This window comes from Notolabrus celidotus, chromosome 11 (assembly GCF_009762535.1).
Source record: "Notolabrus celidotus isolate fNotCel1 chromosome 11, fNotCel1.pri, whole genome shotgun sequence".
In the NCBI taxonomy this organism is placed as follows: Eukaryota; Metazoa; Chordata; class Actinopteri; order Labriformes; family Labridae; genus Notolabrus; species Notolabrus celidotus.
The window spans coordinates 5,002,898-5,016,687 of NC_048282.1; the positions used below are offsets into that span (position 1 = coordinate 5,002,898).

General features: G+C 38.9%; 1 protein-coding gene across 1 annotated transcript in view; it reads left to right on the forward strand.

Annotated features, from left to right (window-relative positions):
* Positions 1–13,012, forward strand: part of sdcbp2 (syndecan binding protein (syntenin) 2) — a 30,308-nt gene extending 17,296 nt beyond the window's left edge. Inside the window, exons 5-9 of the mRNA XM_034695723.1 lie at positions 1,472–1,636; positions 4,720–4,895; positions 5,329–5,500; positions 8,159–8,250; positions 11,279–13,012. Of these exons, the coding sequence (XP_034551614.1) occupies positions 1,472–1,636; positions 4,720–4,895; positions 5,329–5,500; positions 8,159–8,250; positions 11,279–11,333 (660 nt within the window). The 3' untranslated portion in view covers positions 11,334–13,012. The remainder of the gene's footprint in view (positions 1–1,471; positions 1,637–4,719; positions 4,896–5,328; positions 5,501–8,158; positions 8,251–11,278) is intronic.
* The last annotated feature ends 778 nt before the right edge of the window (positions 13,013–13,790 follow it).

Genomic DNA, 13,790 nt, shown 5'->3' on the forward strand with positions numbered 1-13,790 from the left:
TAATAATAATAGTAATAATAATAATGATAATAAAAATAATAGTAATAATAATAATAATAATAATAATAGCAATAAAAGTAATAATAATACAAATAATAGTAATAGTAATAATAATAATAATAGTAATAATAAAAATTTAAAATAATAGCAATAATAGTAATAATAATAAAAATAATAGTAATAATAAAAAAAAGTAATAATAATAAAATAATAGTAGTAATAATAATAAAAAATAATAGTAATAATAGTAATAATAATAAAAAAAAAAAAAAATAATAAATAAATAAATAAATAATAATAACTAACAGTACAAAAAAGGAAGATAAACATAAGACAACAAGGTAAATAAATAAAAATAAAAAGCAATAATGATAAATATTTTTCAATAACTTTAAAAAAAACATTCTGGAAGACATCTCACAACCCTCGATTTGTGTCTCGCAACCCCCCAAGGGGTCCCGACCCACACTTTGGGGACCCCTGCTCTAGCCCTGAATAAGTTTAAATTCCCAGTGCTGTGCTCTCCTTGTTGTTTGTTTCTCTTTTTTAAATAATTGTTTGGTTTGGTCTCACTTTGTGTTTTTTATGTTGTTTTATTTATTGTTTTAATTCTTTTTTTAATGTATTGTACAACACTTTGGTCAGCTCCTGCTGTGTCTTTAAATGTGCTTTATAAATTCATTTGACTTGTTGGAGTCGGGGCTCCGAGTGCAGCAAGTTACAGACTCTGGAAAGCTCACTTCCTTTAACTCCCCCAGTCTGTTTCCATTTTGAAAGTTGTGGTCTTCAGTCTTGGCCACTTCTGACTCACGTGACCGTTACTTCAGGACTTTTATCTGACTGAACACAGCTTCCTCTGGAGACACAAAGAGCTTCAAATATCTGATCCCCAACACCTTCAAACAGCATCTGACGTGTCAAATCAGAAAGTCTCCTCTGACATGTCAGTTTGGACGAGATGAGATTATTTTTGTACAATTTTTAAATCAAAAACAATAGACCCATTTAACAAAACCACATTAAAGCTCTCAGCTCAAACCCTCACCCCTCAGTGATCAGAATACTGCTTTTAGTGGAACAAACACACAGCAGTACTCTGTTCCTGGATCTCCACATCACTGAGTGACTCACCACAGGCCTGGAGCAGTGTGTGGGAGAGTGTGAGCTCTTCACTCCCCCTCCATCTGTGTGTGAGTGTGTGTGTTCGTCCATGTCCGTGTGTCTGTGTGTCTGTGTGTGTAGAACCTACGAATGTCAAGGCTCTCTTGGCACCCTGGCTTAGTCAGCTGGCATGTAACCATCTGTGTTCTCTGCTGATATCTTCACCTCCAACATGATATTTTCTAATGTTTCTCTTCAGATGAATTTGAATGCTGCGTGGCCCCATCGTCTATTATTCCCCTTGTTCTCTCTCAGCCCACCCTCACTTTCTCTCTCCTCGTACGTTGTGTTTCTTCTCTTCCCTCCGCAGCAAGTGGCTGTGCCCTCCAGCTCCGGTTTTGGGGGGATGGTGCGACCCGTGACGGGGACAGACGTGGGCATTCGGAGGGCAGAGATCCGTCCGGGGCTGCGGGAGATCATTCTCTGTAAGGACCAGGACGGGAAAGTGGGACTGCGGCTCAGGGCCATCGACAACGTGAGTCAGAAACACAAAGTGTTGTCGCATGAATTATTCAGCCCAGACTGACAGTCATAAACAACCCTTTGACAATAAGCTGATGACTAAAGAAATCCACACCCCCTTTTTCTATTTTCACACAAAATCAGGGAGATCTGGGTCAGCTTCACTCGCTGTAAACAATCATGTTCCTCTCCTTGTTCAGAACATCTTGTTATTTGACATGTTGATCAGTGAGGAGTCTCTCTGACTCCTCACTGAGTTCACAACTTTGACATTTTGGATGTAGCTGTTTTGTATCATGATATTTATTTACATCTTAAAACTCATCCAAAGCCAAGTTAAGAGTTCAGCGATCACACTTCCTCAGATAATGAAGGAATCTTCCTACATTATAACATTTTGAACTCAGAGTGGACTTTGTGTCATTGTACCTCTCCTGCAGGACGGAAAGGCACAACCTGTTTTCAGATTTACTGCGTGACAAATGAAGCATCTCTGAGTCAGCGGTGTAGCTTGAATAAAGCTGCATTCCCATTAAGATGAAGTCATTATAAAACACATGCAGCCTCTGCTGTCTAAGTAGCTTTAGCTTTGGATTATCACAGCAAACTGAGCTGTTTTTGATAATTCTCTGGTAAATCGTGGCAAATAAGGCAGTGTGATGCACAGGTACACGGGGAACCAAGGTGCCTGGATCTGACATTCACACCTGCCAAATCCGATAGCAGCACGTTTTCTCAGAAAGGAATCAGATGGAAACTAAAAACTCAAACCTATCAGGCCTTCAAAATGGATTTTCCTAGGAACTCTCCCCTTTCATAATTCACACGTTCCATTTTCTCTCATTGCAATCAGCAAATCTAAAACTCACTGTTTATTGATCTTGACTGTGTCAATAATTAATGTGATACCAATTATCTGATTGTGACTCTATAGTAGAGACAAAGTGCACGCCATGAAGAGAACTTCATTGGTATAAAGACCCGACAGAAATCTTGAGGCAGCAGTTGGTCAAATAACAAGTAGCAGGATTTTTGCAGGGTGAAGACAGACGAAGCTAGTTCCTTTATAAGATAAGATAAGATACTCCTTTATTCATCCCACAACTGGGAAATTCATGGAGTTACAGCAGCAAACAAAAAGGTGTACAGTACAAGAATTTCAACAAGAATATATATATAGAAAAAAAATGTCCATCAGAGACGACAGCTTGGCCATAATTCTCCTGTCAGCCACCACCTCCACAGGGTCCAGGACTGAGCTGGCCTTCTTCACCAGTGTGTTCAGTCTTGCTCTCCTGTATTCTGTCCACCCACAGCAGGTGAAATCCTTCCAATGTGGCATTTGTGTCCGGTGTTAGCTCTGTTAGCATGATGCTACTCTGCCAGTATTCCCTCTGGTGCTGGGTTAGCTCGTCCACCTTATAGTTGATAGATCTTACAGTCCCCATAACGGTGGGTGGAAGGACAGGTTGATGTCGTCTTTTTTAGCTTGCACCTCAGTACCAGGACGTCATCCTTGCCTCATTCTCCTCAGCTCACAGGGACTAGCATCGTTTAGCATCGACATTCGAGGGCAGGGGTGTCCAAAGTACGGCCCGGGGGCCAATTGCGGCCCAAGGTCCATTTAATTATGGCCCCAAGCTTCAATCTTAAATTGTGTTATTATAGCAAAGAAATGAATCACATTCTGAATCATCTGTACATTTGTAGTTTCTTTTAAGCACACTAACAAAACTAAAGTCAATCCAGAAATGTCTCAAAAAGCTTCATATGGACTACTTTTATAAATTCAAAGCTCTGGATATTCTGCAGGAATATAATTAGAAGGAAACACAAGAACTCTTAAAGCTGAAATGTTTTCAAATTAATGTTTTCATCATGATGTGAAAATGTTCTTGATGAACACTAAAAGTTCAAAAGACACAAGAGGACACAAGACAAGATCTAAATTATGAAATTGTGCAGAAAAAGCAAAATTTGGTGGATAAAAAATGTTCAGAATGCAGGACAAGAATTATTTAGTTCTTGATATGTTGTCTGCTGGTCAGAAAAGTCTTAAAAACAACATGAAATAGAAGTGTGATGAAATCCAGATCATGATCCTGCCATAGGAAAATAATGAGACAATATTTTTCCCCACATTGACCCTTATGAAAAACATTCTACACAAGAAGATAAAGTTTGCTAATGTTTACGTGGCTTGTGGAGAACTGAGGACTTCCTAGTTACTGATTTATTGAGAAAAAAAAGTAAAATAATAGTTATTAAATAGAGATTTCATATATAACTTTTATGATTCCTAAGTCTCAGTAGGAGCCACTGGCCCTGAAGTATTCTGACAACATCAAATGTGGCCCTCTTTGAAAAAAGTTTGGACACCCCTGTGCTAGGGGATGCTAACAGCTGATCTCGTATGTAAACAATGCGACCATGGTTACACGCAGGATCTCCGGACACACAGGAACAAAAAGAGTAAAAACACTACTGCAAACGTAACCAGTTTGGTGTTCATGGCCAACAAATGAGTCATTAAAAGTCATGACAGGCTCCAAATACAAAGAGAACTAAACAGATGTGAAAAGAGAACAACGAAGAGAGAGCTGCTGCAACAAGCAGCCACTCGAGCGGAGCTAATCAATGGATAGATTATGTTTGGGTAAATTATGTGGGTCAACAACCAGATTTAAGAACTGCTTGTTAATAAAAATGAAACACCACCTCAACAGATCAGACGTTAGAAAGTCTGCTACAAAGATGGTGTGTGAACTGGACCTAATCTGAGCTCATTCACTGGAGTTTCCATGAATACACACACAGGGTATGGTGGCTCACAACAAACTGTTGACAGAAATCAAAGAGATGATTTTAAAATGCAGAGAAGTAGCGTGGTTAAAAATGATTGTTGTTCTCTTGGTTTGTGAGCATTTTATCGCCTCTTTCCTCTCTGCGTCCTCGCCTCTTTCCTCTCTGCGTCCTCGCCTCTTTCCTCCAGTTGGCCCTTTGTTTTTCCCTCCTCCAGCAGTGGCCATGTCGCCTCTTCCTCTGTTCCTTGGACTCGTTTCTTGTGTTTAATCTGCTTCCTCCTTCCTCTCTCAGGGTATGTTTGTCCAGCTGGTGCAGGCTAACTCCCCTGCGGCCCTGGCCGGGCTGCGTTTCGGCGACCAGGTTCTTCAGATCAACGGGCAGAACAGTGCCGGCTGGAGTGTGGACAAGGCCCACAAGGCTTTGAAGGCTGCTGCTGAGACCCGCATCGAGCTGGTGGTCAGGGACAGGTGAGGCAAACTTTACACATTCAGGTCACAACAACAAAGAGGGTTTGAATCAGCTGTCCCACCTCTCTGAGTTCACCTGAGGAGAAGGGAAGAGGTTTTATCTGATGAGTAATTGACATTACTAATGTGTTATTATAGATATTTGCACTTTAGTGTAAAGAAGCACACATTTTATAGATCTTTTTGATTGAGAAGTTTTAATAAGCAGCTGATATGTTTGGCTCCCTCTGCTGGATGTTTCAGTTACTTTCACTCTCCTGCTTGGATGTCATTATAGGTTGTTTTTCTTTTCTGTAAATATTCTCACATAGAATATTTTGATCACAAAGAAACATTTATATCAATATGATTTGAATTAGTTTTCAATAAAAGTCTTCAGAGATGTTCCCCTGTGTGTTTCTGATCCTTTGGTTCTCCCTCTGTGTCTCTGCAGGCCATTCCAGCGCACTATCACGATGCACAAAGACAGCTCAGGACACGTGGGCTTCATCTACAAGTCTGGAAGAGTCACATCCCTGGTTAAGGACGGATCTGCCGCCCGCAATGGCCTGCTGACCGAACATTACATCTGTGAAATCAATGGCCAGAATGTGATTGGACTCAAGGTCAGACACTGCTTCTTTCAAAAGTCTTTTCATGACATGGTTCGACTGTTTATGTTTGTATAGTGTAGAGTGAACTAGGGATGTAAATTTTAAGTATTTGCCCTGATTGATTTTTGGAAATGTTAACGATCAATTATTGATTCATCCATAAAAGTTTTCTTATATGAAAATAATATCAAATACGTGGTTTTTCCCTTAAATTATATTTTCCACAACAAAATGCATATAACTGACGGAATTAATAACATGTTTAACTCGCTGAATATCAACCAGTATCAACGAGTAGGCTCATAAAAATAATCTCCATCTTCTATAGTCTTTAGGGGTGAGCCCGACTAAGGATTTGCTTAGTCGAATCTGATTCATCAGATTTTGCCCATAGTCGACTAATAGTCAAATGTTTGTTGTTTTTCCTTATTGACCCAAAGTCTGCATGATGGTGACCGCATGACAATATTACACATAACCCTTTACAATTAAGAGACTCATAGCTTAAAGTAAAAGGGACAACAGAATATAATAAGCATAAAACTTAGATTTTTTAAATCTATATTGCAAAAACAACGAGGTGATGAAGGAGAGAAAACTCAAATAAGGCCACCATCAGTTAAACATGGAACAACGCATCGTTATAGAATAAGGAACCAGGAGATATTTAAACAGTGTTCACACAGCAGAGAGCAGCGCTGTGGAGGGTAGTTTGTCCAACTTAAGGCTAAACATTTGTATAATGTTCAAAATCAAACCTGAACCAGCTAAAGGGTTTTTAAATCTCTTAACAGAACCTTTTAAAACAGTCTTTCATCACGTCTTTGTCCGCTTGAGTCTTTTCAAATTGTACATGAGGAAAACCATCGTGTTTACAGGCAGAAGTGCGCTCCTTGCTTTGTTGACTGTAAATCCTGTCTTTGAGAATATCCTCTCTGATGGTGTGGAGGTGGATGGGATGCTGTGGATCGTTATTGAGGCTTCGGACAGCTTTGGGTATCCCTGCTCGTTCTTTTGGCCCCGTACAGTTTTTATGTGGTCCGGTAATCCTTGATCTCACAGCCCTCTTCATGAAGCTGCTCCTCATCTTCATCACTATTTTTTAGGATCAACTGAAGTTTTATTTCTGACATTTTGAGCTACCATGAACGTAGAAAGATTTAAAGACCAGCTGAGGTACGTCTGCTCCACAGGTCCCGCTAAATGGTCCACCTTTGATTACCAGGGGAGATTTAATTACCACTTTAAGGAGATTTAACACTTCAAGAGCTGTTCTCAGAATTACATTAAATAAGTCTATATTTATATCAAAATAGGTTAAATGAGACACTTTTTTTACGGGAAACAGGAAAATAATGTAAAATTAGACATTGAGCACCCCCATGGTTTGAATGGAATGATCCACGTTTCATATGCAAATATTCGACTATGAGATTGGCTGTCGACTAAGGCTCGTTAGAACGAATTGACGAATATTCGACTATTTGGGGTCACCCCTAATAGTCTTAACTACTAACAGAAAAGTTCTTCAGACTCACAGTGTCCAGTTTTTGTCCCACTCCTTCTGATTAATAAAAATTAGCATTTGTATGCGGTCAGGTGTCAGCCAGGAGCGCAACCAGGGCCCGTATATACGTCCAGACATTAGTGATGAAAACGGGCCGTTTGTACTAATAGTGAAAAAACTGGAAAGCCAAACTTTCCGTTTCTCCTTGTTTGTTATCTTTGAGGATTGACTTGGAGATAACAGCTGTTTGTTCATTCTATATTCTTCTAATAAAATGTCCATTTTTTCTTGATCTTCACCGTCACACCGATACCGCTCGCCATGTTTATTGTTGTTTATGCATAGCAGGCATGCACAATTGGAATTTATTAGATCAGGGTTTTCCAGGAGGTTCCCTGGACATATGACGTTTTGCACCAGCCTCACTTTCATGACGCAATTATTAATTGTCCAATTATTTGCAGTCGTGCATGCGGCTAACTCTACGGCCAAATGGGCCGTTCAATAACAGTACGTTAAGACTAATGGAAAGTCTCCGCTGTGCGCAACACCTTTAACCAGCTGATTCACATCGACACATGCTTTAAACTTAAAACACCTCCCTGATAGCTGAGTGTAATATAAGACCACATGATGTTTGTTACATGTTACAGAAAGTTGAAAACAAAAATGCGTGTTTCGAGTAATTTCTTAACAATCAATGAATCGATACGTTTAATTGATAACATCCCTAGTTTGAACTAAACTCAATTAACATGTTTACTGATCTTACACTGGTAGAACAACTAAACATGTTTTTAAAGTAGAATAGATTCAAATATGTGATGCTCATGATGTGTGCTGGCTAATGTGAGTTTTGTATTGCTATAGCTGCTCGCATACTGAATGTAGTATAAGGTGGGATCATGCAGCTTGTTTCAGTAAGTGCAGCCTCCACCAGCTTTATCTGTACACACGTGACGTGAAGAGGTGTGTAGTTTGTATCAGTAATGTGGACTTAGTTCACTGTTAGTCCGGTGTTCCCCTTTGAAGACGTTTAGTAGCATCCCACCCTGTGATCAAGCTTTTGAATGTTGTTAGCCTGAATGTTTGTGTTACTTTAAACCTTAAATGTGATGTCATTCATTTGTTCTCATTTCAATGTTTCTTTATGTAAACTGCAGGACTCTCAGATCAAGGACATCCTGACCACATCTCCGACCGCCATGACCATCACCATCATGCCCAAGTTCATCTACGAGCACATGATTAAGAGGTAAGACTCACACTTATTGATGCATCTGTTGTTACCTGTAAAGCCTGAGTTATATTTCTGGGTTGCATCGATGGCGTAGCCTACGCCGAGGCCTACACACATAGCTGACGTTCACTTCCTCCAAAATGTAACTATGCACAGAATCGACACGGGCCGCAAGCTCTGTGATTGGTCGGCTCGGCGGCATTGCGTTTCCTGCATTTACAGCACTTCCGGGATCCCGCTCATCGTCCGTGTATTTGATCTCCTCCTCTCTATTCTTCATGTAATCATGTCTGTATGATAAACAGCAACATGTATCAGCTGTAGATGAACATAACACGCTCTGAGTCTCTGTGGAAAAGGAAACAGAGATCGTAGTGGGGCGTGTCAGCCCCTGCTGCGTAGGGACGACGCAGAAGTATAAACCAGCCTTAAGGCCATGGAACAGGAAGTGCAGTTCCGTTACATCACAGGGACATGTTTCTACATTTAATGAGCATTTACAAACATTAGTGATGGCTAAATGTATTCCATTAAACATGTAAATGTGTGCCATACTGTTAGATTCTGCACGAAGACCAAGACAGTGATCACATCAGTCCAGTTCTGAGGTCTTTACAGCTGCTCCAGGTCCATCAGAGAATAGATTTTAAAACACTGCTGCTTTATAGAGCTTTGAATGGTTTAGAGCCAGAGTACATTAGTGGTCTCCTAATACAAACCATCCAGACCACTAAGGTAGTCTGGTGCAAGTCTGCTTCCCGCCCCCAGAGTCAGGACCAAACGTGGAGGAGCAGCGCTCAGTTCTCATGCTCTGTGTATCTGAAAGAAACTCTCAGTAATGTGGAGGTCTGTGGAACTCAGGTTTCAAATCAAGACTGAAGACTCGCCTGTTTAGAGCTGCTGTTTATTCAATTATTTTCAAAAAATATTTCAATACTTTAAGATAATATCAAACTGCTTACTTTTACATTTTAATACTGTCCTATTTTGATTTGAACCCTCTTTGTTTTCTGTTTTTAATGGTCTATTTTAATGATTGAAATGTTATTCATTTCTTCTGTCCAAAGTGCTGCAAATATCAACACAGCAGATGAAGAAATGTCTTAATGCTTCATGTGAAGCACTTACAATATTGAATATAGATGAAATGTGTGATATAAATAAACTAGACCTGCCTTTGCAACCTGACTGTTACTTGCAGAGCTATGCTGACGGTGCAAACATCTTATAATGGACATTGCAAGAGAGCAGCTGCTCTTCTGCATTTCAATCCCCCTGTACTTGTTTCTTGATAAATGAGACTTAATATCAGTCAGTTAAAAAACAGTGAACTGTCAGAACACTTAATGTCCTTAGCATTTCATCATTTTGGGACTCCACTTTCTCAGTTTTCCACCCAAACTGACGAGATATGTTTTAGGGATGGCATTTCTAGACAAAATACTATTCGATAATCATTGGCATCTAATCGACCGTCATTTGAATAATCAGCACACACACACGCACGCACACATGCACACACACACGCATGCACACATGCACACACACACACGCACAAACGCACACACACGCATCCCATTAACGACCCGTTGGTGTGGCAGTCTCGTTGTAGCCGGCACTGTAAGCGTCTGTCTGGATCATTATGTTGGTGTTTCTGTGACACAGTGTGTGTTTGCATGTTAGCCATGCTCAGTCTCTGGAAATACGTGTGTAGTAGTGTGAGATTCAGAAACAGAGAAAATCACTGAGGCTGTTTCCGAAATCGCCTACTATACTAGCAGTACGTACTGATATGTCCAAAATTCATTATGTAGTAAGTAGTATGTGAACAAGAGCAAAATCTGCAGTAAGCCAAAACTCCCCGGATGTCTACTGATTCGGGAAAATATCTCAGTATGCATCAGACCAGTCTTCCTCGCGTACTGTTTCCCATAATGCACAGCGCTCGTTCTGCTTTTTCTTTTTCCTCATTTTTTGACAGGAGGAAATCCGTTTTTGGGTGCTGTGAAAGTTATCAAATTAAATAAAAACCACTTCCTAACTTTTTAAATCATAAATGGATGCTAAACAAGCATTTTATTTATCGGCTTCGCCGTTGTTTACTTCCGCTTTCCGAAACCGGAAATCCAGCGAAGTCTGGCTCAGCATGCTGCATGACAGATCGGACAGAACAGTCATACTACATACTAAATTCAAATGCAGTATATAGTAGGCAATACCTACTGCCTACTACATTAGTAAATAGTATGTAGCAGGCCGTTTCGGAAACAGCCTGTGACTGTCGTGAATGTTTTCTTCTTCTTTTGCTATTTAAAGTAGTTAGCATTCTTCTTCTTGTGTTATTTAATGTGGTTAGCAAACAGCTTTAAGACGCTCTATAGCCACCGTCTGGAGGGAATACTGTATTACAACCAGACACCTGTAAAAATGATGAAAAATTGTACTTTTAAAATGAGAAAATATTCAAAAATCATTGCCCATCCCTATTCCTGATGCTTAATGTCCTTAGCATCCATCATTTTGGGATTCCACTTTCTCAGCTAGTTTTCCACACAGACTGAGAAGAGATATGTTTGTCTGTTCAAAATGTTCAAAATGATACATCTCTTATTTCCAGTGTGTTGTTTCTTTTCTTTTTTTTTTAAAGTTATATTTTTGGGGCGTTTTTGCCTTTATTGACAGGACAGCTGTAGATAGACAGGACATGTAGGGAATAGAGTGGGGGAAGACATGCAGCAAATAACTGCGGCAGGGAACCGATCTGGTGATTTCTGCGACGAGGACTATAGCCTCTGTATGTGGGGCGCTTAAACCGTTGGGCCACCAGCGCCTCCAGTATGTTTTTTCTTAATTCAGTGTTTTCATTTCCCATCATTACCTCTACCTCGTTTGAATGTTTACAAACTACCTGAATCTGCTCACCTTCACCGGCCCAGCTGCACCTCTCTCTTCTGTCTGTCGCTGAAGTTGCATCACAATCACTCTGTTTTACAGAATCCCATCTGCAGACGAGCTCACCACTGTGCTTTTGTTTCCCTTCCAGGATGTCCACTGGCCTCCTGCGATCAGCCATGGATCACTCTGTTCCAGAGGTGTGAAGACCAGGAGGAGGAGGAGGAGGAGGACTTTAAACTGTCAGGACGTCTACATACAGAGATATCTTTCTCTCTCTTTCAAACTCTTCTTCTCTCTTTAACTCATCTCTCTCTCTCTCTCTCTCTTTCTGTCTGGCTCTCTCTCTTTCTGTATTCATACCAAACCACCTCTTGCATCACAATCATCCTCTGCTTCATTTTCTCATCCCTAACATCATGTTTAAGATGCCTTTTTTTCTATTCTTTAGTTGCTGATTATATACTTTCCTTTTTTACATTTCCTCACCTTCGTTGACATGTCCAGTACTTTTTATATGTTAACCTTGTATGCTTAGTATTACCCGTTTATCCTTCTTTTGTATTTGAGATCAAGGACAGTACAAATGTTTTTTCTTAAGCCATGCACACTATCATGAGTCCAGAGCTTCCTCCTCATCGTGGAGACGAATCATTGACGTGTAAACATTTCATCCGGTCAAAAGCTGTAAAAGCCAACAGTCCGTTATCAGAGCACTACCACAGAGATAACGGCTGTGCTCCTGTCCCTGCACTTGGCCCCTTAATGTGTGTACATAAAATCTGAGCTGAGATAAAACCCACGGCCTCATATGTAAAAAAAAAAAAAGAAAATAAAAAAGTGGCTGACTTGTTTTTAGATCCCAGTGTACAGTTGTTTTTAAGGGGCCAGTAAAACTAACATTTTAGAATTGTTTTTAGTTCCTATCATTCATCCGTGTCTGTCCGTGTCATTTGGGGCAGAAACATATAATTTGTTTGTCTATTTGTTGATCCCTAACATTTACGGCCCCTGGATTCTAACTTGTAAATGAGGTAACAATTTCTCCATCCGATGGCTAATCATCGTTGAAGCACGTGTTCCTGTCGAGGTGACTCTGACGTGTTGGATTAGTAGGTACATTCCAGGTGTAGGGAAAGGGGCAGCAGCACATGTTTGTTGCTCTATGCAGCTGGGATGGAGTCCTGTCCGTACACACTGTATGAGCCGTGAGACGCTGAAAGGCAAACGTCAGCAGGACCAGAGTGCAGTAGCTATCTGGACTGAAGTTCAAATTGTTGTCGGATACAGTCTTGTGTTTTCAAATAATTTCGAGGGACTCGTTGGCATTTGTTTGAGCGGGATATGTGCTGGACAGACCCACTAAGTGCACTTTCCACTACCTTTTAAAGGGTTGTCTTTCCTGTTTCCATTTCAACAGTGAGGCTCTGTTTTTTTTATTACTGTGTTTGTGGTGCCTCATGTCGATGAGAAAACTCATGAAAACAGACACTTAGCTTTAGAGACTGCATAAATAAATTTGATGCTGAAAATCCTGTGCTCAAATTCTAGTTCAAATTCCTCGTCATGGGTTTAACCAATAAACGGATGCTCCTCTGCTAAGTGTTGCTCAGAGGACGCCCCTCTTCCTCTGTAAATCCCTCCTGGACCGGGGAGCACGGTTAGAGCAGAGCTCACAGGTGTGACTTCTGCTTGTTATGTAAAGTTGCTCCTTTTAGTGCTGTTCATGTTTGTATGCATGTATCTCTTTAATTTTCTAGGTATGCAATCTGATAAAACATCACTGTCATTCTGTAAGAAAATGCTAGAAAAATCTAAAAGTTTATATACGAATGTGACCAAGATAATATTGTAAACAAATAAACAGTCTCTCTGTTCACATAAACTCTGTGGTGCTTCTTTGTACTAACAGGATTAACTCCTCAGTTCTATACAATTATGACATCTCTCATAGCAATGAAATGTTGAATTCTCTGGCAAAAACTAGAAAAGAAACATTTATTTATTAAAAATAATAATTGTATTATTAGTAGTATTATAATCATCATCATTATCATTGTATTATTATAAGTATCGTTGTTTTATTATTATTATTATTATCACTTTTTTAAGTATTATTATGATCAATAGTATTATTATCATTATAATAATAACAATTATCATTATTATAATATTAATTAGTATTGTTATTGAAATTATAAATTTTGTATTATTGTTATTATGATTGACCGTTATTATTATCACTATTATAATTATCATTATTATTATTACCGTTATCATTATCACTATTATAATTATCATTATTATTATTACCGTTATTATTATCACTATTATAATTATCATTATTATTATTACCGTTATTATTATCACCATTATAATTATCATTATTATTATTATACTCACGTATCATTATTTTCATTTTTATCATTATAATTACAATTATTATTACTATTTTTGCTATTAATGTTTATTATTATCACTATTCTTCTTCTTCTTATTATTATTATTGTTATTATGAATTTATTATTATAGCCATTATGATTGTTATCACTATTATTATCCTAATTATTATTATTATACTCATTATCATTTTAAGAATTATAATAATTTTCATTGAATTTATTAATTTTGTATTATTGTTATTATTACTGTTATTATTATCA